The sequence below is a fragment of the Bufo bufo genome, chromosome 8 (genome assembly GCF_905171765.1).
Source record: "Bufo bufo chromosome 8, aBufBuf1.1, whole genome shotgun sequence".
Taxonomy (NCBI): Eukaryota; Metazoa; Chordata; class Amphibia; order Anura; family Bufonidae; genus Bufo; species Bufo bufo.
This window is the reverse complement of record NC_053396.1, coordinates 175800928-175825325: the sequence shown is the minus strand read 5'-3', so window position 1 is coordinate 175825325 and position 24398 is coordinate 175800928. Positions and strand designations below refer to the sequence as shown.

At 43.0% G+C, this 24398-nt stretch overlaps 1 protein-coding gene across 2 annotated transcripts in view; it reads right to left on the bottom strand.

Moving 5' to 3' along the window:
• Positions 1–7516: 7516 nt before the first annotated feature.
• LOC120977561 (zinc finger protein 436-like) overlaps positions 7517–24398 on the bottom strand; it is a 39221-nt gene continuing 22339 nt past the window's right edge. Inside the window, exons 3-8 of one of the 2 annotated variants that reach the window (XM_040405557.1) lie at positions 24058–24150; positions 18083–18205; positions 17450–17576; positions 15779–15892; positions 12587–12697; positions 7517–9914 (exon numbers count right to left, since the gene is read on the bottom strand). In XM_040405557.1, the coding sequence (XP_040261491.1) occupies positions 9259–9914; positions 12587–12697; positions 15779–15892; positions 17450–17576; positions 18083–18205; positions 24058–24150 (1224 nt within the window). In that variant the 3' untranslated portion in view covers positions 7517–9258. The remainder of the gene's footprint in view (positions 9915–12586; positions 12698–15778; positions 15893–17449; positions 17577–18082; positions 18206–24057; positions 24151–24398) is intronic. The other variant, XM_040405558.1, reaches the window with a different exon arrangement.

Below are 24398 nucleotides of genomic sequence, written 5' to 3'. Positions count from 1 at the left end.
AAACAGTCATTTAGTTTATACTTTGTTCTTCAGTTTGTATTTTCTGTAAGTGATGCAAAAAAATAAATACAACACAGAATTTGGTCAACATGACTACAATTTCATCCTATTACGATTTTATTTTTTTGCAGTTTAGCAACTCAAACAGTGGATCTGATAAAGTAGTACAAAAGAAAATGCATAAAAACAAAAAGCACCGATTAACAGATCTATGTATGGGTTGTACAGAGCATTTTGAATTTATCTGGAGAACAGGACCATGTCTAATGGCTGCTGTGAATGCTGAGCATGAGTGGCTCTATCCATTCCTTCTTGGGGCTCAAGCACACAACCGTATTTTCTTACAGTGTCCGTTCCTTTTGCAGCCCGTATGCGGAACCATTCACTTCAATGGGTCCGCCAAAAAAAAAAAAAAGGCTTACGTGTGCATGCCGTTTCCGTATGTCCACAAGTCCATTCCGCCCAAAAAATAGAACATGTCCTATTCTTGTCCAGACAGGCATTGTTACAATGGATCCGCAAAAAAAAAAAAAAAAAAAGATGCAACACAGATTATCTGTTTTTTGCGGACCACAAGATACATCCGGTCATGTGCATGAGCGCTCATACTTAGCCATTTACAGCCTACCTGTGGATATGCCATAAGAATGGAGACGGGAATACCCTTTTTACGTAGATTACAGTAATGAATAAATTACATAAATAAGGGGTTGTCTCACTACAGCAACAGGATATGGGATACGTGTCTGATTGGTAAGGGTTCGATCGTTGGGGCCCCTTGCCAATCACGAAAATGGAGGCCTGTGTTCCCTTGTCCGAATGGCGCAGCTGACACGCATGCAATAAGTTGAATGAAGCAGTGGAAGGGCATGAGAGTCCGCCACTCCATTCAGACTGGGTAACGTGGGCCCCTGTTCTAGTGATTGGCAGGGGCTGCAGTGGTCTGACCCCCTGCCGATCTGACATCCCCTATCCTGGAAGTTGCTGTAATGAGACAACCCCCCGTAAAAAAGGGACAAAGCACTAAATCTAAAGGGCTCGTGCACAGGAGCTGCCCGCATCTTTTGCAGCACCACTGAAATGAATGTTTCCTCATCTGTTACGCAAAACCGGGGAACAGATGTAAACCCATAAATACGGCCATGTGAACGGACCCTTAGACTGCAATATGGCACCCAGAAAATTGTATGGGCACTAGTGTACCATATGCTTCTGTTTTTCGGATGGAGGTACGCCACGTGCATGAGCCCTAGGGTTTACGAGCAAGTATGCTGTAACCCAAAAAATAGAACCATACATATGGTTGAGTTACTGTGCATTTGTTCCCAGATTGTACAGTACAAGACGATTTCTTGTTTTCGATGAACTAGCTCATAAAAGGTGCCAAATATGCATTTATTTCACCTAATGTAAGATGAACAGTACTACATAAATATGTAACCGATAACATAAAAATGCTCATCACTGTGATTGTGAAAGTGTGGTCATCCGGGTAACAACAGGACGAATCGGCGTGTGGAAAGAGGATACAATAATCCATACAAACTCATAACTCCCAACAGATAACACTTCTGGTTAGTACCTCGCCGTCCGCAGTCTACTAAAAGCCCACATTAAAGTGGCATTCCGACCTAGTACATTGATGGCATAGCACTGGAATATGCCATCCATGTCAGATAGGAGTGGGTCCCGGGTGTGGTACCTGCACCTATCTCCTGAACGGGGCTTCCGATGTGAAGAACACACCCCACATGCGCTGCTTGCTTTCTATTCACTGCTATGGGAGTCCCAAAAACAGATACCCACCTCTCCAATCACAGCCAGAAATAGCAAAGCCAGCCGTCGCCTATTTTCGGAGCTCCCCACAGAGGGTGGCCGTGCATGCGCAGTGTACTCGCCCTTCACATCAGGGGCCCCGTTCTGGATCAATAAGCCATCAGTGTTCTAGATAGGGATACCCCTTTAAGCTTTTACACAAAACAGTATTCTCCTGAAATGTAGTCATCTCTGAATTCAATTTAGAAGCAGTGAAAATAGGCAAACCGAACATTTTCCCGGCCCCTGATATTGACACCTTATCCTCAGGATAGGTCATTAATATCCGATCGTGAGGGTCCTACGCACCGAACCCCCGCAGTAACCTGCAGAATCTAGCGCTGGTACTGTGAATGGTACAGGAAGCACAGGTCCATTCAAACCATTCCAGGTTACTGAAGCTCAGCTACCATTCACCTCAATGGTAGGAGAGAATTAAGCTCAGAGCTTGAATAGCAGCGCTGGTGACAGGTGAGTTTTTTAATATATGTTTTTTTTTTAAACCCTGCACCTTGCCTGCCAATACGAAAAGGGGTTCCTGTTCTTAGAGATCTCCTTTAAGTAAGCTAAGTGGTTATAAATGAATTGACAGCAGTGGGCAATAAAAGTTCCAACAGGGCATTACCAGTCGGGTGGTATCACTGCAGTCTGCCACCGATTGGATAGTGTCAGACTGATTGAGAAGCGTCCTACACCTCCAACTTGTAATACCCAGCTGGATCTCTATAGCTGACTGCTGGCAATCCATTCATACAATTCTAGAAGCAATAATAGAGGAATAGCACAAATTATATAAAAAGCAGCTATATAATTATTGCATGGGGAATGCAAGTAGTTACTAAAACCGATGTCAGTAGAGGAGACAGAGGTCCTCTTTAAAAGGGGTATTCCAGTTACAAGTATATATAAAAAAAAAATAAAAAGAAATGTCCCCAAACGACTGGGGAAATGCCTTGGGGCTTGTGTTGCCATTGTGGTCGGTACCTACCTTTATTTATTGTACTTGTAGGATACTTGCTCAGGGTTTTCCTTATTTAGTGCGGGATGTAATTGGTTCACACTGCTCTCTTAGTTTCCCTTTTATAATTAATGTATGTTCCAGTATATAATATCGTTTTCAGGAGGGTATTGTTTAATTCTGTATTTTAATGATATTTTTATAGTGAATTACTAAAGATTATAGCATTATTATTATTTTTTTTTACTTTTGTGGTATTGTGGATTCCTATTAGGTATAAGCGCTCCTGTACACTGAGCAACGGGATAACTCCTGTTTCGGGGGCACTTTGGTATCATTCCCCTTTCTAGAAGTTGTGTTATGTCTATGTTATACATACAGTTGCAAGAAAAAGTATGTGAACCCTTTGGAATGATATGGATTTCTGCACAAATTGGTCATAAAATGTGATCTGATCTTCATCTAAGTCACAACAATAGACAATCACAGTCTGCTTAAAGAGGTCCTTTCACCAGAATAAAACCTCTAAACTGACTATACAGACGTGTAGAGCGGCGCCCAGGGATCCCCCTGCACTTACTGTTATCCCCGGGCGCCGCTCCGTTCGCCCCGGGATAGGCTCCGGTATCTTCATATGTTAGGCTCCACCCAGTGGAACCTGCCGCGGTCTCCTTCTCCCATGCTGTAGCCCTGGCCAATCGCAGCGCTCAGCTCATAGCCTGAGAGAAAAAAAAACCTCTCAGGCTATGAGCCGAGTGCTGCGATTGGCCAGCACTACAGCATAGGAGAAAGAGATGCTGTCAGGTTCCCCTGGGTGGAGCCTAACTATGAAGATACCGGAGGCTATAACGGGCGAACAGAGCGGCGCCCAGGTATAACTAAGTGCAGGGGGATACCTGGGCGCCGCTCTCCATGTCTGTATAGTCCGTTTAGAGGTTTTATTCTGGTGAAAGGTCCTCTTTAAACTAATAACACAAATAATTAAATGTTACCATGTTTTTATTGAACACACCATGTAAACATTCACAGTGCAGGTGGAAAAAGTATGTGAACCCCTAGACTAATGACATCTCCAAGAGCTAATTGGAGTGAGGTGTCAGCCAACTGGAGTCCAATCAATGAGATGAGATTGGAGGCGTGGGTTACAGCTGCCCTGCCCTATAAAAAACAAAAAACAAAACAAAAACAAACACACACACACACACACCAGTTCTGGGTTTGCTTTTCACAAGAAGCATTGCCTGATGTGAATGATGCCTCGCACAAAGAGCTCTCAGAAGACCTACGATTAAGAATTGTTGACTTGCATAAAGCTGGAAAGGGTTACAAAAGTATCTCCAAAAGCCTTGCTGTTCATCAGTCCACGGTAAGACAAATTGTCTATAAATGGAGAAAGTTCAGCACTGCTGCTACTCTCCCTAGGAGTGGCTGTCCTGTAAAGATGACTGCAAGAGCACAGCGCAGACTGCTCAATGAGGTGAAGAAGAATCCTAGAGTGTCAGCTAAAGACTTACAAAAGTCTCTGGCATATGCTAACATCCCTGTTAGCGAATCTACGATACGTAAAACACTAAACAAGAATGCATTTCATGGGAGGATACCGCAGAGGAAGCCACTGCTGTCCCAAAAAAATATTGCTGCACGTTTACAGTTTGCACAAGAGCACCTGGATGTTCCACAGCAGTACTGGCAAAATATTCTGTGGACAGATGACTGGACGGATTGCCATCATCGAAGGAAAAATTAATTCCCAAGCTTATCAAGACATTTTGCAGGAGAACTTAAGGCCATCTGTCCACCAGCTGAAGCTCAACAGAAGATGGGTGTTGCAACAGGACAACGACCCAAAGCATAGAAGTAAATCAACAACAGAATGGCTCAAACAGAAGAAAATACGCCTTCTGGAGTGGCCCAGTCAGAGTCCTGACCTCAACCCGATTGAGATGCTGTGCCATGAACTCAAGAAAGCGATTCACACCAGACATCCCAAGAATATTGCTGAACTGAAACAGTTCTGTAAAGAGGAATGGTCAAGAATTACTCCTGACCGTTGTGCACGTCTGATCTGCAACTACAGGAAACGTTTGGTTATTGCTGCCAAAGGAGGTTCAACCAGTTATTAAATCCAAGGGTTCACATACTTTTTCCACCTGCACTGTGAATGTTTACATGGTGTGTTCAATAAAAACATGGTAACATAAATTTTTTTGTATGTTATTAGTTTAAGCAGACTGTGATTGTCTATTGTGACTTAGATGAAGATCAGATCACATTTTATGACCAATTTGTGCAGAAATCCATATCATTCTTAAGGATTCACATACTTTTTCTTGCAACTGTATAGGAGCTTTTTTTTCGTGAGCTGTGTTGCATAACAATGAATTTTACCGAAAAAAAAAACACTGCTGTGTTTCTAAGGGTCCATTCACACGTCCGCAAATGGGTCTGCATCAGTTCCGCAATTTTGCAGAACGGGTGCGGACCCATTTATTCTCTATGGAGGACAGAAAAGATGCGGACAGCACACAATGTGCTGTCCACATCCACATTTCCAAGCCGCGGCCCCGAACTTCCGGGCTTCGGCCCCGCAAAAAATAGAACACGTCCTATAGAATAGGCAGTTCTATGGGGGGGTGCTGGCCGGGTGTATTGCGGATCCGCAATACACTACAGACGTGTGAATGGACCCTTATGCCTCACGCACTTGTTTTTTTTTATATTTTTGTGCCATCCGCATTTTTGCAGATAGCACACGGGCACGTTCATTTCTTTCAGACCATGCACGCATCCATATTTTCTATGGATCCACATCACTGTTCTGCAAATTATAGAACATATCCTATTCTGAGAATAGTCCTTTCTATTGATAAGAGTGAGGACAGTGTGGAATATACACGGGAGACCGAAATACGGGTGTGGCTGTGTGCATAAAGCCTAAAGGCTATGTACACCTTAGGAGGCAAATTGTTTATGATGATATTTATGATTTTACTCATTTTGGCCTAATTACTTTTTTTCCAATGGTCTTTATTAAAAAATATTGAGCCATTCTGTCACAAAGGGCTAATAATTTTTGGTGATCTAATAACCCTTATCTCTAAACTACTGCGGAGGTCATAAACACTTATTTAAGCCACATTCTTATCAGTAAGATATTAACCAGCTAATTGCAGAGAGCAGAGTAACGCTGGGTTCACACATGAGCGTACTCTGTATGCGTGATTTATCGGGCGTTTACATACGCGCGGAGCGAAAGAAGCAAACGCCCATTGTCGCGTGTTCCCGGAAGTCTATGTACGGGAACGCGCGACCATACGCCCCAAAGAAGCTCCTGGGGTTTTACAGCGCGTTCGTACACGCTGTAAAACGCTCAGGTGAGAACCATTCCCATAGGGAATCATTGGTTCTTGCCTGTTGAGCGTTTTACAGCGCGTAGGAACGCGCTGTAAAACGCTCAGGTGTGAACCCAGCGTTAAGGAGCCCATCAAGGAAAAGAGAGAAGATTCAGATCCCTTTGTTTTAGAGCTAGGGTTGCACTGGGTATCGAACTTTCAATACCCAATCGATGCTTTAGCACCTGGATCGATCCGATACCAGGATATGCTATTTTCTGATACTAGGCTGCACTACTGCACAGCCTAGTATCTTTTAGAGAATTTGTTCTCCTGAGCCGGCACAGTGGAGAAGGAGAGAGTCCCTCCCCTCTGTGACATGGCCACTACTGCCACCAATGAGAAGAGAAGGGTGGGGGCTGTTGGCCCCCAATGAATATAATTAACCCCTTTAATACAAATGTACACAGCCAGCACCCAGCCTCAATGAGAGGGCAAGGCGATCCCATCAATTAACCTCTCAGGTTCTGCACCTGAGGGGTTAATAGACGCAGTTCGCAGGATCCCTCTCATTGAGGCCGAATGCCGTCTGTGTGATACAGCCAGGACCCACCGTGTACATTTGTATTAAGGGGTTAATTATATTCATTGGTGGTGCAGTGGCCAACAGTCCCCCCACCCTTCTGATTGTTATATTCATTGGTGGTGCAGTGGCCACCCTAATAGATCTCTATTAGGGTGAATAGGACAAGGGTTCTAGCCCCCTAAGGGGGCTTATAGTTATTAAATAAAAAGTAGAAAAAAAAAAAAAAAAGTACCAAAATCTTACATATAAAATATATAAACAATAAGAAAAATAAACATTAGGTATCTCCACATCCGAAATAGTCCGAACTATTAAAATAATAAAAAATGCGGTGAACGCCGTAACAGGAAAAATAAATAAATTAAAAAATTAAAAACAAAACACGTGATTTGCCATTTTTTTTTGTCACCTTGTCCCCCCCACAAAATATAGGACTGTTCTATTGTGTGCCGGATGTTCCATAAAATGTGGAATGCACACGGCTTTTTTGGCGTTTTATTTTTCTTTTGCGTGGTATTGAGTATTACAGTACCTTTTAATAACATTGAAATCGAATCAAAATTTTGATGTTGTGACAATCCTACTTAGATCATCTCAGCCCTGTACAGAAAAAAGCGCTCCATATTTGTAATAAATTTAAAAAATGATTTTTAGCTCAACATGAGTACAATGCAATAATAAAAAGACATTGCCCCCAAAAGGTGTACATCGCCTTTAAACCTTGACTCGGGCCTGGACTAAACATGTCACTTTGCTGTTCTATAAAGTCAAGGGCCACACATGAAGCCCCCACGATCTGTTGTGTTGATCTATACTGGGTTGAGCACTGAAGAGGCCCACATACCAGATGACATCACTGCTTTCTGCAAGAATCCAGAAAAGTACCGCTTTCATAAAAACAACATGAGCTAAAATTGAATACAGTATACAAGATTCTTGTGTCTTCTACCTCGTCAGTAAAACATAAAACACCTGCGTAGTGCACAGTCATAACACTGTCCATTTTGAAAGGCCACAAGTGCCCGTTAGCCACCAACTTTACCTTATTTTTATTATTATTTTGTAATACTTTTTATATGCAGAATATTCCATATAGCTGCTGGTATCAGGATCCTGCAAGTATAATTACTCTGCATTTGTCAAAGAATACTAGTAAAGCTGCGCTTCTAAAAACGCTATTGGCTAAAAAAAAAAAAACTATACAAAAAAACAAACAAAAAAAACAATGAAAACGTTAACTTACAAAAAGCGAGAACACTTTCCTTGTCAACCCCCGTCAGGAGGAGTAATCCGTAATAAAAAATACTCTCAGTGAGCTAGCGACTTTTTCTAGAGTCTGACTCCTTGAATTGCATATAAGAGCTACGTTAGACAACTTTTTAAATATGTATCTTTTTTTTTTTTTTGGTTGAGTTTGGTTGAAAGCAGTCATTCCCAACCTTTGTTTTTTGTTTTTTTTTATGCTGGAACACAATGTTTCAGCGTCAGATTATCAACAAGAAAAAAAACGGTCTGTGATTGCAAGTATTGCATATCTATTAGCGGAGGTCAAAAACAGACGCTGGTTGTCCACGTTTGGTCTCGACCCATAAAACGTGTTCCTCTATTTTAGAGGTCCTATACATGCTCCCATATGCAAATCACAGTAAGGCGATTGCATAGTGCTTAGTGTTTGACAAAACTAAAAAAAAAAATAAAAAAAGTACTAAGTGCTCTTGTCACACGATTGACAGATTTGAGATGTAGAGGTCTTTCTCTTTTTAAAAAACATTAAAGGGGTTGTCCGGGCTACAGACATTGATGACCTATCCTCAGGATAGGTGGGGGTCTGACACCCTACACAGCCACAATCAGCTGTTGCAGGCGTCTGCGGCACAGGAAATATACTCATCTCCATACACAGTCTAGTGGCCGTGCTGAGGTACTGCAGCTCATCTCTCATTCAAAAGAAACTACGCAGTGTACCAAGCACTGTATAGTTTCTGGTGATGTGGCTGCCTGAAACAGCTGATCGGTGGGGGCCACAGGTGTCCGACCTGAGGATAGGTCATCAATATCCATAGCCTGGACAACCCTTTAAATATTTTTCAAGTATTACCCGTTGGAAAACAAACATTCTTTAAAAAATTTAAAAGGTATTAGAAATAATAAAGGATCTGCATTTTTTTCCCTATAAAAGCTCCCCTCTTGTCCATGGTCCATGCCTGGTTTTGCAGCTCTGGAGTAGAGCTGAGAAAATTATTCTAATTAAAAATTTTTTTTTTAAAGCAGACCCTTTATCTAATCTCATACAATACCTCCACTACCTTTAAGAGTCTCTTAGTGTTCAAATAGGTTTCTGAAGCGGCAGCACCAAAGTTGATCAAATGTAGGACCCAACGGCCGCAACAAATGCCAGGTATGATGCACAACTGGTTAACGGTCTGGCATCCAATAAAAAATTGCAGACCTTTTTATTGCTAGTTATCCATAAAAATAAAAAAAACGGTTTGGCTTAGGTCTTTGGTACTTCCTAAAGACCCATTTCCGTAGAAATCCCTGTATGTTATGGTCCACCTTCGACAACCTTATCTGGAGTGAGTTCTTTGGTGACGTATGAGACACGACTTCTGGCTGAAGCTCTTATTGCATTCGTCACATTTGAATGGCCGCTCTCCTGTGTGGATCCGTTGGTGTTGGATCAGCACAGAGTTTTGGATAAAGCTCTTCTCGCACTCGTTGCACTTATAAGGCCTCTCCCCTGTGTGTGTTCTCTGGTGGGTGATCAAGTGGGAGTTGCGGCTGAAGCTTTTGGAGCAGAGTGTGCACTTGTACGGCCTCTCCCCGGTGTGAATACGGTGATGCTTGATCAGGTTGGATTTAACGGTGAAGCTCTTCTCGCACTCTGAACACTTGTATGGTCTCTGCTCCATGGACTTGCCCTGCTTGGAGGCCAAGTCGGTACATGAAAGATTCTTTTCACACAAGAACCAGGTATACTGTCCACCGCCCACCTGCTGTACGGTCGTGATTGGGCTTAAAGTTCTTTTGTCGGAACAGAGTGTAGGAAAACCATTGGGTGACATATTTATTGCTTTCCATTTAGATGCTGGATATAATTCACCATTTATACGATCATTAAAACACTGGGAAAAAGTGTACGCCATAGAAAGGGGCTCCTGCTGGCCGTTCAATTTGCCAATATCATCTTCTTCAATGCTTGTGACAATAGGAAGGTTGTCTGCTGAAGCATAAAACATGTATGTTATAGCAATGCTACAAAGGAATAGGCATCTTCATATATTTACGTTTTTTTTCCTTTGTGAAAACTTGGTCCACAATCGTAGATATTGCGTACTGCAGCTACTAGGACACATTCCGCAATACCGTTATACCACGGTGCTCTACTACAGCATGTATTAGACAAACTGTGATAAGACATTTACAGATTTGTAGCAAGAATTGACATTTGATAATAATGCCCTTTTGGTCAGCTAAGAAATGCAGTTAACCATCTAACTGTTTTGCCCAAGTCCAGCTCGGGCAGAAGGGGAAGGGGAAGCTGCTGAAATCTCCTGATTGGTAGCAGCTAGAGACATGGGCCTGGTATTGTTTGAAAGCTGGCATTTCATACAAGATCAAATAACAGCAATAACAGAACATCAGTAGATATCCCTGTTCGAAATAGAGTCATGAATAAAAGCTGTAAAACCTGCTTTTACTTTCACTTTTCACGATTTCTAACAGCGATATCTTCCAATGTACTGAGGATAATGCTGTGATTTTGGTATTGTTTGAAAGCTTGGAATGCCAGCTTTCAAATAATACAATACTAGCAATACTACCAATCCAGAGATATGGGTAGCTAAGGCAGCTGCCCTCTCCCCTTCAGTCTGGATGAGGAGAGGGAGCAGGTGGGGAGTCTGCAGGAGAAGAGAAAAAAATAATAAAAAAAATACATAGAAATGTGGCATCATCATCATTGTAGTGACCCACATAATAACGTTATGTTATTTATACCACACGGTGAACACCGTAATAAAATTTTGCAAAATAATGTCAAAATTGCTGTTTATCTTTCCCCCTAAAATTAAATAAGTTATATAATACACTATATATTCCCCAAAATGGTACTTTAAAACCCTACAACTCATCCTGCAAAATAGAATTAAATTAGAAGGAAAAATTAAAAAGTTATGACTACTGGAAAACAAAGGGGGAGAATATTACTGGTCCTTAAGGCTAGTCAGTAAGTGGTTAAAAATGCAATTGTGTCCCCTGAGTTGTTTGCCAAAAAGATTACTTCAGACACATTAAAAAACTACAATAAAAATAAAAAAAAGTGATTTTTCTTTTTTTTTGGGGGGGGGGGGGGGGGGGGGGGGGTTCCAATTTTAATGTGACTGTGATGAGGTCAAAGAGCCTATGCCATGACTAAAATGACAAGCTCTTTCTAAGAAAGTTAAAAGCAGCCTTGTACCTCACATGGATCCAAAGATTCTACTAGACTTATTTCAGGCTGGTAGCTCAGGGGCATGTCCTTTCTCAAGGGTTGTGTCCTTTCTGTTCCAGCTCTTTCCCTATAACTGCCACAGCTTCCAACAGAATATATGACTGGTGGCATCTGAAGATTTAAACTGACCATGTACGACCACCTCAGAGACGTGGAAGGAAAAATAATATAAAAAGCAGCAGGTGGCGCTATACGGATACATTTTATTGAATAACTCCATGGCTACACAAAATTTTTAATTACATGCAACTACATAAGTTTTTAAATACAAGTCGCGGTTTGAAAAATGTGGAATATTTTCCTGGCACAACCCTTTTAGAGGGTTGTCTGGGACTTTAATACTGATGGCCTATCCTTAGTACATGAATATCAGACTGGTGTAAGGTGACTGACTCCATCTTTGGAGGCTCTATTGAGGTCTAGAGTTTCTTTCTAACTTTTTGTACACAAATTCCCAATTTATATTGTAAGAGCAAACACTGCTGGGCTGAACACTACTCATTTCAATGCAATAAACACCAGTAAACTGCCGATTTTGTGTATTAAATAGTCACGTCACCCAAGTATGCATAAATGAATAGTACGGGTGAAAATAAAATCTGGAGCTGGTGAGAAAAACGCCATGTTCTCCAGTTATCACCTTTTTTTCTCACCCCTAACCCTTTCCTAAACTAACATTCTCTCTGCATTTCGTGATAAATCCGTCCTAAGAGACAAAGACTGCCTGCCTGCTCACTGAAGGATCATTCTTTTATTTACATCAAACACACACATGGGCAATCAGCTCATCGCTCCCAGACAAATCTCTATGCATGGATCCTGGCGATCATTTCGTGAGCAAGGACTAGGTTAAAGTCTGAAACGTGTTGACTTGTTTTGAGGGTAGATACCTGTAATGCACTGTATATGGATTATACAGTGACATACTGACATAAGCCAAGTGCTGGATTTTAGAGGTGGCAGTATATGGTACACTGTATGGCCTCCTCCTCTCTGGAGGCTACCATCCATTCTCCCAATAGGTGAGAGTCCTGGAAGTGAATCCTACACATGCGGCATAGGCTTTTGTTACGTCCTAAACCCCTCAGATGATAACACCCTTATAAGTTTTACTTCAACAATTGTCAGACCAGCAAAGGTTGTGCATCCTGTATATTCACTATATGAATATAAAGTGCTGCTGTGATGTCAAGTATCGTAGCCCAGGGGGTAATACACCATATTGTCCAAATAACATGGGATATTAGGGGTTGTGCTTCCGTAGAGGGGCACAAACAAAACAGAAAGTATACTAGAAAGGGTGCGCTTGACCTGTTTGACACCGACAAGTAAAACAAAAACAAAATAAAAATAAAAAAGACATCCACATACTTTACATAGTCTTCCGCTAGGCCATTACTCACATGAATTGAGGTACCCCTTCACTTCTCCTTGTGATTGCAGATCAACCTTTACATAATGACCCTTTTCATATTTTAACCTTGAAAGAACATCCTCCTCCTCATTGGTATAGTCTAATAAATAATAATAATAAAAAACAACAAACAAAAAAAACAGTCAGTGCATTTGTGTAGCTTTAACAATAACTTCAGCTGCAGAACACTTGTCTCAGACAAGTCCGGGAATAGCTTTACGATAAAAGATGATCTCCTCCACCTCGCCCCTTCCTCTGGCGCGGTTCTCTGCCCGCTCTTTGTGCCGCTGCTTGTTTACAAACTGCAGCAGTGATTGGCTGTAGTGGACACATGCCAGATAGTGGTATGTCACTGCTGAAATTTATTAACGAGCAGCAGCACAGAGAACAGCGCTCGAGAAAAGGGCGCGTAAAAGACTTTTTTTATGTTAAAGGCTATGTACACCTTCGGAGGCAATTTTCTTATGATTGCATGTTAATCATTTTTGACTAAAAATCATTTCCTCAATTGGCGTCTTTTAAAAATATTGAGCTATTCTGTCACAAAGGGGGTTAACTGTTTTTCTAGCTGTGTGACTGGTACTTTCTGTCATATAATAACCCTTCTCTCTAAACTACTGAGAGGTCATAAATACCTATTTAAGTTACAATCTCATCAGTAAGAGAAGAACTGAGCTATAATAAGTGTTTATAATGTCAAAGAGCAGAGATAAGGAGCCGGTTTGCTCCTGGTCTAAAGGAAAAGAGAGAAAATCCAAAAGGGCGCTATTAGAGCAGTGATGGCTAACCTCCAGCTGTGGTGAAACTACGACTCCCAGCATGCTCCATTCATTTCTATGGTGTTCTGAGAACAGCCAAGCAGGTGTACATCTTGGGAGTGTTAGTTTAACCACAGCTGGAGTGCCGGAGGTTAGCCATCACAGTACTAGAGCATGTCAGCTCTGTACAGAAAAAAGGAAGCCACATTTTTAATAAAGACCAATTTAAAAAATATATTTTTAGCTCAAAATAAGTACAATGCAATAATAAATTTTAAAAAAAATTACCCCCAAAAGGTGTACATAGCCTTTAAGCTACTGCAAGATAAAAAAATATCTTGGAATGAATAGAATGACGAAACCCAACAGCTGTCGGCTGAACGTTCGCTGTGTCTCCCGACCAAACCCATACACATTCGGTGCATGAGGATCTGGTGAAGCTTCGGTTTGGCCAAACGTGCCAGTGTAATTAGTGTGGAGAGGGGAGAAAGCTGCTGCCAGACACTTCTGGTGGAGGCTCATCTCCCAGGAAAACCAAAGGATTGGGTGAAAGTATTCACTTTGCCCGAGCCTTCTCTCCCCTGCACGTCATCTGTTGGGCGAGAGTCAGCAGATCTCCATACACATTAGACTGTCGGCTGAACCCACTGTTCTCTGTGGGTTCAGCTGACAATACACTTATGTGTATAAGGGCCTAAAAGTCCACAGTCTAGTAAAAGTATGGCTGACCAAAGTATGTATAGTAGACTGAATGACCAGAGCATTTACTGCAGCTCTCTGCCTTGTGTCGATGCACTACATGTACTGAATCAATGGCACCTGCTGGCGTTTGGGTGGCATAGCTTGAAGCCACCCACTATGGCAGGGGTGGCAAACCTTACAGACACAGAGCCAGAAAGAAAAAAACGTATGACTGTCAGGAGCCACAAGCGATACATTTACACAAATATGCGTGCACACGACAGTATTACCGCAAATTGAGTTTTCAAATATTTAAAAAATGTATTTAATCCCCCTTTCCTACCTGTAGTGTAGACAGCTTAAGGGTACTTTCACACTAGCGCCGCTGGATTCCGGCAGGCAGTTCCGGCAATCTGTACGCAAACGGATACCATTTGTAGACGGATCCGGATCCGTCTCACAAATGAATTGCAATACCGGATCTATCTCTCCGGCTGTCATCCGGAAAACTGATTATCTTTTTCATATTTTTAAAAAGGTTTGCGCATGCGCAGACAGCAAAACTGGATCTGTTTTTCCGGAACGCTTAGGGCCGGATCCGGCATTAATGCATTTCAATGTAAAATAATGCCGGATCCGGCATGTGTTCTGGAATTTTGGACGGAGAAAATACTGCAGGAGAAAAAAAAACAAAAACAAAAACGTACAGTGACTGAACTGAAGACATCCTGATGCATCCTGAACGGATTACTCTCCATTCAGAACGCATGGGGATAAAACTGATCAGTTCTTTTTCCGGTATTGAGCCCCTGTGACGGAACTCTAAGCCGGAAAAGAAAAACACTAGTGTGAAAGTACCCTTAATAAGACTTCAGGCAAACTTTGTTTTTCACAATGTGTTTTAATATTTCTCAGACGACCGCCCATACGCTCAGACGACCGCCCATACGCTCAGACGACCGCCCATACACTTGGTGTGCTGGGCAGTGGCACCTGTGAAATAAAGGCAGAGCAGCAGTGGCAGAGAGACTGAGGCCAGCAGCAGCCATTTCAGTCAGATTAGAGCCAAAGCTGCAGAGTGGCTGTAATCAGACTAAAATGGCTTCTGCTGGCCTCAGTGAGTCTCTCTGCCACTGCTGCTCTGATTGAGTGCCCACTGCCCTGCCCATCATTAACATTTATTGAAATTTACTATGGATGGAGCTTTGGCTGCTGCTCACTCTGGCTGCTAGAGCTGAAAGCAGGTCCTTCTTGCTTGCTGCGCCACTTCTTGCCGCCCCCACAGACCCAGCCTGCGGTCTGATGAATCTGGCTGCTGGGCTGGCACTGAGAAGACTGGGGGTGGCACATCGGCGGCTGATGGCGGTGATAAGCACTGCAGCTTTGCCTTCTCTGCCGGAGGAGGCGGAACTGCAGTGAGTGACTGAGTCACGTGCCCGCTCTCGGTGCTCCGAGTCCTCTCCACTCTTCCACCTCGTTCCAGCCTTCCACCGCGGCGCTGACTGGGGCGGGACCCGGGCCGGCTGTTACTGTCTGCAGCAGCAGCGCATAAGTGAAGCGCTGCTGCTGCAGATTATTAATTTGCTAGCTGCAGAGAGGAGAGTAAGAGCTGGCCACACAGCTCCCCTGCGAGCCGCAAATGAAGGCTCAAGGAGCCGCATGCGGGTCGCCCACCACTGCACTATGGCATGGTTACCGTAGGACATATAAAACGTCCCATTGAAAATTAAGACTTAACTCACCTGCCATGGGGCTGTCTGGCTGCTCCAAGTCATCTGGAGGACACTGATCTGTGTAGCGCATGATTTCTTCCTGTTTGATCTTCATTAATATGTTTGGATTGACAGTAGGGTATCCTAAGTAAAGAAAAAAAAAGGTATACATATGAAATGCAAAAAAAAAATGAAAATTACCAGACTCTACTGCTTGAAACTCTGAAATGCTGACTGCTGAAGTGTTCTTTTGTGGTTTAAGGTTGTCCTGTTAAAGGGAATCAGTCGCCACGATTCTGCACTATTATCTGCAGCAATGCATGGGGGGTACTCAGCTACTGAAGGCACAAGTGAACACAGTCACGTATGCTTGCTGGGGGTGGTACCCGCCCGGGCAACTGGATAAGTGTGCATGCAGGGCTGAGCAGCCCCACAAGAAGAGAAACATCCCCTGGAGAACGAGCATTCTCTGACAACAAGCAAGACCTCATCAACCCCTGGACAACGAGCATAAGACTGGGCTAAGTACATTAACCCTTCCATTAGCATACATCCAGGAATTAACCCTTTCTCTGCCCCCTAGACGAGGAATAGAATTAACCCTTTCCCCCTATTAAAACCTCCTGCATTTATTATTAACCCTTTCCCTACCTCATTGACCTAACCATAGACCCAGCAATCTTGCATCAAGGACTAATCCTCTCTCTTTCAATTCCTCAGTATTTTCATGTAATACTGCAGATAATAGTCTATGGTGACTAGGGTAACGGCAATGCCCCCGTGGCTCCTGCAAATGAGCCTCCAGGAGCAATGGGGGCGTAGCCGTTACTCCTAGAGGCTCTGATCTCTCTGCAACTGCCGCACTCTCTGTACTTTGACTAACAGGACCAGGCAGCGTAAATGTTATCACACCTGCCTGGCTCTGTCAAACGAAGTGCAGATGGCATGGCAGTTGCAGAAAGAGAGATGTAACTGTAACACCCCCGTTGCTCCTAGAGGCTCATTTGCATATTTTAAAACATAATTTTTCTCAGCCATGAGGGCACATATGAACATGGGACATGTGCACTTGGCAGCTGAAGGCATCAGTGTTGGTCCCATGTTCATATGTGCCCACACTGCTGAGAAAAATTAAATTTTTATATATGCAAATAACCCTCTAGGAGCAACGGGGGCGTTGCCATTACACCTAGAGGCTCAGCTCTCTCTGTAACTGACGCACCTGCACTTTGATAGATTTTAGAAGAAGTTAGAGCCAGGAGTGATAACGTCTACACTGCCTGGCCCTGTCAAAGTGCAGAGGACGCAGCAGTTGCAGAGAGAGCAGAGCCGCTAGGTGTAACGGTGATGCCCCCGTTGCTCCTAGAGGTCCATTTGCATATACTAAAACATCATTTTTCTCAGCAATGCGGGCACATATTAACATGGGACCAACACAGATGCCTTCAGCTGCCAAGTGCACATGTAACAGGTCAGCAAGTGTCATAGGTACAAGTCTGATGACAGATGCCCTTTAAAAGTTGGAACACTATACACATAGCAAGGTGGAACTATGTCAGCAAAGGCCCCAGTGACATGGTAGCACACAATCTCTGACTGAAAGATGGACAAGTGACGGGGTAACCAATTCAGACACTACCATATTCTATCATCGTGTCAGCTGGCTTATGGTCACTGCAGCTGTAAGACTGCACTTCTTACCAAGTGATATTAAAGCTTCATAGTTCTCCTTCATCATGTTCTTGTAGAGTTCTCGTTGCCATTCCTCGAGCATTTCCCACTCCTCGTCAGAGAAATACACAGCTATCCGATTCAGAGTGGCCGGAGTCTGGAACAGAAGGTTCACACAGCTATACTTACATTTCTTATACCATTCTAGAGGTCTCTACCACAGTAAGCGCCCAGTCCCTAGGACTTGGGGTGCAATAATCCCAGAATCTGAAAAGTGTTTTATTTATTTTGTAAGTGAATGTGCACCTAAAAAGGAATCTGGAAAGTCTCCTTAAAAAGGACACTCCTGAAATGTCTATTTCAGTCATTGGCCTCAGAGGCGAGTGCCATGGCTTCTTCTGCAGCTGATTGGCGGTGGTGCCGAGAGTCAGACCCCTTCCAGATGTCCCTTAAGGATTCCAGGTCTATTTATATTGATAGCCTAGCCTAGCCTAAGCATAGGACATCAATATCTGACAGGCAGGGGTCCACACCCGACACCACCACCGATCAGCTGTTCTGCAGCAGCTTCATCTATTGTGTAGTGGATGGATGCCAGGGAATACCAGAAGTTGGCACGCTCTGCTTAGAAGACTAGGAACACATACCGCACAGCGGGCATACCTTTCTCTGCAAGGCTCTGGGAACAGGGCTGAAACTGTCCTTTAGAAACTGGGACTTCAGAGGAAGTAGTTGTCTTCTCCAGAGCTGGAGCTTTCTTGGACGTTCATTTACAGAGTCATCATCCTGTATTAATACACCAGAAAATGTTTTCCAGCAAATGAATGGTACAATACACTGCCAAAGAATTGCTGTAACGCACTACAGTGGATGTAAATCACTCTCATCAGAAAGCTATTACACTACACTTAAAGGGGTTGTCCCATGAGTAATGTAAAACAATTAAAATCTGACATCATATAGTACATCACAATCTTATTCTAACAAAGCTAGAACCAGCCCTGTACCTCACATGGATCCAGAGATCTCCACATTCATTGCTCTGCTACAGTTGTTTCAAGATGGCAGCTCAAGGGGCATGTCTATAAGAAGGCGTTTCCTTTCTGCTGCAGCTCTCTCCCTATCAGTCCATGGAGTGGGTACTTTTTACTGCAGCTCTTTCCCTGTGACACATTTTCTAACACTAGATACAGCTGGTGGCAGTTGAAAGATGGAACTGAGCATGTGCAACCACCTCAGCGAGGTGGACACAAAAATAAGAAATAGAGCAAACAGCAGGTGGCGCTATGCAGAAACATTTCATTGAATAACTCAGAGCCTAGTCTACATTTTTAACCACATGCAATTAGAAAACTATTCAGATCCAGATGTTGCTTTAGAAAATGTAGAACATTTTTCATGGGACAAACACTTTAACCTGTTAATTAGCATAAACCTTACATGTACACTGCTTGGCTTTTAACATTTTTATTTATTTATTTATTTTTACAGGGAATGTGTCCTCAGAAAATGACCTATTGTTTAAAAAGTGTTGTTGCAGTAGCATTATGCATAAAGCAATCTTTAGTTTCTTCACATACCACTGTTTTCCTTGAGTTTTTCCCCTTAGTTACGGCTGTTTAAACATTTATAATATGAGGACCTTCTCAAGATGGCTCCTCTGCCAGTTCTCTGAGGCCAAAACTGCATTCCCTCACTTCCCATACACACTGTAGCCAGCAGCTCCCTGCCAGCCAATCAGATTGGATTACTGAGAGACACGCCTCCTCACTCTGAAGCCTAATGCAGGCATGCAGTGTGAAGGACCGCCCCTCCGTCTTCCTGTCTTCTTAGATGGAGACAGACAAGCCATAGCAACGGTCTTTTAAGGGAGCAGTGGAAAGGGACAGAGGACATTAACCACCTCAGCCCCTATAGCTTAAACACCCTGAAAGACCAGGCCACTTTTTACACTTCTGACCTACACTACTTTCACCGTTTATTGCTCGGTCATGCAACTTACCACCCAAATGAATTTTACCTCCTTTTCTTCTCACTAATAGAGCTTTCATTTGGTGGTATTTCATTGCTGCTGACATTTTTACTTTTTTTGTTATTAATCGAAATTTAACGATTTTTTTTGCAAAAAAATGACATTTTTCATTTTCAGTTGTAAAGTTTTGCAAAAAAAACGACATCCATATATACATTTTTCTCTAAATTTATTGTTCTACATGTCTTTGATAAAAAAAAAAATGTTTGGGTAAAAAAAAATAAAAAAATGGTTTGGGTAAAAGTTATAGCGTTTACAAACTATGGTACAAAAATGTGAATTTCCGCTTTTTGAAGCAGCAATGACTTTCTGAGCACCTGTCATGTTTCCTGAGGTTCTACAATGGCCAGACAGTACAAACACCCCACAAATGACCCCATTTCGGAAAGTACACACCCTAAGGTATTCGCTGATGGGCATAGTGAGTTCATAGAACTTTTTATTTTTTGTCACAAGTTAGCGGAAAATGATGATTTTTTTATTTTTATTTTTCTTACAACGTCTCATATTCCACTAACTTGTGACAAAAAATAAAAACTTCCATGAACTCACTATGCCCATCACGAAATACCTTGGGGTGTCATCTTTCCAAAATGGGGTCACTTGTGGGGTAGTTATACTGCCCTGGCATTTTAGGGGCCCGAATGCGTGAGAAGTAGTTTGAAATCAAAATCTGTAAAAAATGACCGGTGAAATCCGAAAGGTGCTCTTTGGAATGTGGGCCCCTTTGCCCACCTAGGCTGCAAAAAAGTGTCACACATCTGGTATTGCCGTACTCAGGAGAAGTTGGGAAATGTGTTTTGGCGTGTCATTTTACATATACCCATGCTGGGTGAGATAAATATCTCGGTCAAATGCCAACTTTGTATAAACAAAATGGGAAAAGTTGTCTTTTGCCAAGATATTTCTCACCCAGCATGGGTATATGTAAAATGACACCCCAAAACACATTGCCCAACTTCTCCTGAGTACGGTGATACCAGATGTGTGACACTTTTTTGCAGCCTAGTTGGGCAAAGGGGCCCACATTCCAAAGAGCATCTTTCGGATTTCACCGACCATTTTTTACAGATTTTGATTTCAAACCACTTCTCACGCATTCGGGCCCCTAAAATGCCAGGGCAGTATAACTACCCCACAAGTGACCCCATTTTGGAAAGAAGACACCGCAAGGTATTTCGTGATGGGCATAGTGAGTTCATGGAAGTTTTTATTTTTTGTCACAAGTTAGTGGAATATGACTTTGTAAGAAAAAAAAACAAAAACAAAAAAAACCAAACATCATTTTCCGCTAACTTTTGACAAAAAATAAAAAATTCTAGGAACTCGCCATGCCCCTCACGGAATACCTTGGGGTGTCTTAGTTATACTGCCCTGGCATTCTAGGGGCCCTAATGTGTGGTAAGTAGGTAAATGACCTGTGAAATCCTAAAGGTGCTCTTTGGAAATTGGGCCCCTTTGCCCACCTAGGCTGCAAAAAAGTGTCACACATGTGGTATTGCCGTATTCAGGAGAAGTTGGGCAATGTGTTTTAGGGTGTCTTTTTACATATACTCATGCTGGGTGAGAGAAATATCTCGGCAAAAGACAACTTTTCCCATTTTTTTATACAAAGTTGGCATTTGACCAAGATATTTATCTCACCCAGCATGGGTATATGTAAAATGACACCCCAAAACACATTGCCCAACTTCTCCTGAGTACGGCGATACCAGATGTGTGACACTTTTTTGCAGCCTAGATGCGCAAAGGGGCCCACATTCCTTTTATGAGGGCATTTTTAGACATTTGGATCCCAGACTTCTTCTCACGCTTTAGGGCCCCTAAAATGCCAGAGCAGTATAAATACCCCACATGTGACCCCATTTTGGAAAGAAGACACCCCAAGGTATTCAATGAGGGGCATGGCGAGTTCATCGAATTTTTTTTTTTTGGCACAAGTTAGCGGAAATTGATTTTTTATTTTTTTTTCTCACAAAGTCTCCCTTTCCGCTAACTTGGGACAAACATTTCAATTTTTCATGGACTCAATATGCCCCTCACGGAATACCTTGGAGTGTCTTCTTTCCGAAATGGGGTCACATGTGGGGTATTTATACTGCCCTGGCATTCTAGGGGCCCTAAAGCGTGAGAAGAAATCTGGAATATAAATGTCTAAAAATTTTTACGCATTTGGATTCCGTGACGGGTATGGTGAGTTCATGTGAGATTTTATTTTTTGACACAAGTTAGTGGAATATGAGACTTTGTAAGAAAAAAAAAAAAAATTCCGCTAACTTGGGCCAAAAAAATGTCTGAATGGAGCCTTACAGGGGGGTGATCAATGACAGGGGGGTGATCAATGACAGGGGGGTGACCAGGGAGTCTATATGGGGTGATCACCCCCCTGTCATTGATCACCCCCCTACAAGGCTCCATTCAGATGTCCGTATGTGTTTTGCGGATCCGATCCATGTATTCGTGGATCCTTAAAAAACATACGGACATCTGAATGCAGCCTTACAGGGGGGTGATCAGGGAGTCTATATGGGGTGATCACCCACCTGTAAGGCTCCATTCAGACGTCTGTATGTGTTTTGCGGATCCGATCCATGTATCAGTGGATCCGTAAAAATCATACGGACGTCTGAATGGAGCCTTACAGGGTGGTGATCAATGACAGGGGGGTGATCAGGGAGTCTATATGGGGTGATCACCTCCGTCATTGATCACTCCCCTGTAAGGCTCCATTCAGACGTCCGTATGTGTTTTGCGGATCCGATCCATCAGTGGATCCGTAAAAATCATACGGATGTCTGAACGGAGCCTTACAGGGGGTTATCAATGACAGGGGGGTGATCAATGACAGGGGGGTGATCAGGGAGTCTATATGGGGTGATCTGGGGTGAATAAGGGGTTAATAAGTGACGGGGGGGGGGGGGGGGTGTAGTGTAGTGTAGTGTGGTGCTACATATTACTGAGCTACCTGTGTCCTCTGGTGGTCGATCCAAACAAAGGGGACCACCAGAGGACCAGGTAGCAGGTATATTAGACGCTGTTATCAAAACAGCGTCTAATATACCTGTTAGGGGTTAAAAAAATCACATCTCCAGCGTGACAGCGAACGATCGCCGCTGGCAGGCTGGAGATCCACTCTTATACCTTCCGTTCCTGTGAACGCGTGCGCCTGTGTGCGCGCGTTCACAGGAAATCTCGCGTCTCGCGAGAGGACGCGCCAGCGCGTCCAGGAGGAATCAATCTACCACCTCCAGGACGCGTCGCTGCGTTCGGCGGTCCGGAGGTGGTTAATGAAAGCGGTTATTATAAGGTAATTACAGATCTTTTGGCAATCATTGACAGACTAACTCAGGTATACATGCCTAGCTCTAATAAACTAGCAAATAAAAAAATAAAAATAAAATGACAGTTACACTTTAAATCACATTTTGTTTAACATATTTTGAACCATTTTTTGGTGCTGTTACTTTTCATTTTCCATTTAAGTATCTTTAGTTAAAAACCATAGGCGCCACTTCTTGGTCTGCACAGATCACTTTACTGCAGTTCTATATCTTTCTAATCCTGCCTGTGATGATATCACCTCTGTGTATAGAGAAGACAGGATCCACCATTTTCAGCAGGTGATTGTCAAGAGCTTATCTCTTCCTTCCTTCCTTGTACAATGCCCTCTGCATAGGTCACAGAGCATGCCTATAAGACTCTCCCATAGGAGTCAATGAGGCCCCCTCCTGTCCATTGTGTCTATGGCCCATGGTGGCTGCTGTAAAGCATCTCTCTAAATGCTGTTAACAACAGCTCAGGCAAGATGGCCGACCCCATAATCATGTTCAGGAAAGAGATTAGAAAAAAGGAAGTGTGTTGCCATCTGCTTTTAACTGGCAGATAAAATATTAGTGACATTTCCTTCTGTCTTCCCCATTTTTAAGTGGAGTAAAGGCAGCAGCAATGGGTGCGCATTAAACCAAGAAAACAAAAAACATAGTTGTCCTCACTGTTTGTCACACTGGTTGATAGACTGGAGCTTACCAAAGGAAACGGTGCGTTCACCAGGACTGGAGTATTGATGATCCACCCTTAGGATAGGCCATCAATATCAGAATGGGAAGAACACTGCAGTAAGAGGCCACTACAGAGTGGACGGAGCTGGGTAGTTACATAGTTAATACAGTTGAAAAAAGACATAAGTCCATCAAGTTCAACCAAGGGATAGGTGGGGACGCGAATCCCAGTGCTCGTGTCTGGCAAAACGGGAGAGACCACCGCCAATCTGATATTGATGACCTACAGTATCACAAGGATAGGTGATCAATACTTCAGTACCTGGCAGAATCCTCGTTAACAATATTTTTGGCCTACTGCATTTAGGGCACAGAAGGGAGGCTCCTGCTCCAGCCAAATGTCTTAGCGAGGAGGAGGTGGTGAGACATGGCCCAGCTCTGAGATTTATATATTTCTCACTTTTATCTGTACTATGAGACAAAATAGGATCAAAGGAAAGGAGGCATTAAAGGGGAAGTGCTGGGATATTTTTTACTTTGTGCATTTTCTGTGGTATATCTAGGCCTGTGTGCAACTAGAAGCGTCATGAACTGTTCTCAAGTACCACCTGCTCTGCAGAATCCTGGGATGTGGATGGACCGGTCGCCTGTACTTCTTCTAGTCTGGGCCGTTTCTGCTGCTCAAGAAGATTGTCCAATAGCTGAAAGAAACATTTCATATCACATCAAACATATAAAGTGTGTTCTGCAGGGAAGCTACGGAGATCTATAAAAATACTGCATGTCCAAATATATGTAAAAAAGTAGAATTTCCTCAAGTTCGGAGCAATTTACTTACCTGTTCTGAAGAGTCTAGTTCAGTTCTCCTGCCTACAGTTCCTCTTGAACAGGACATGGAGAGAGCATTTCCTTAATCTACTCAAGTCATGTGTATATGGAAATACTCCCC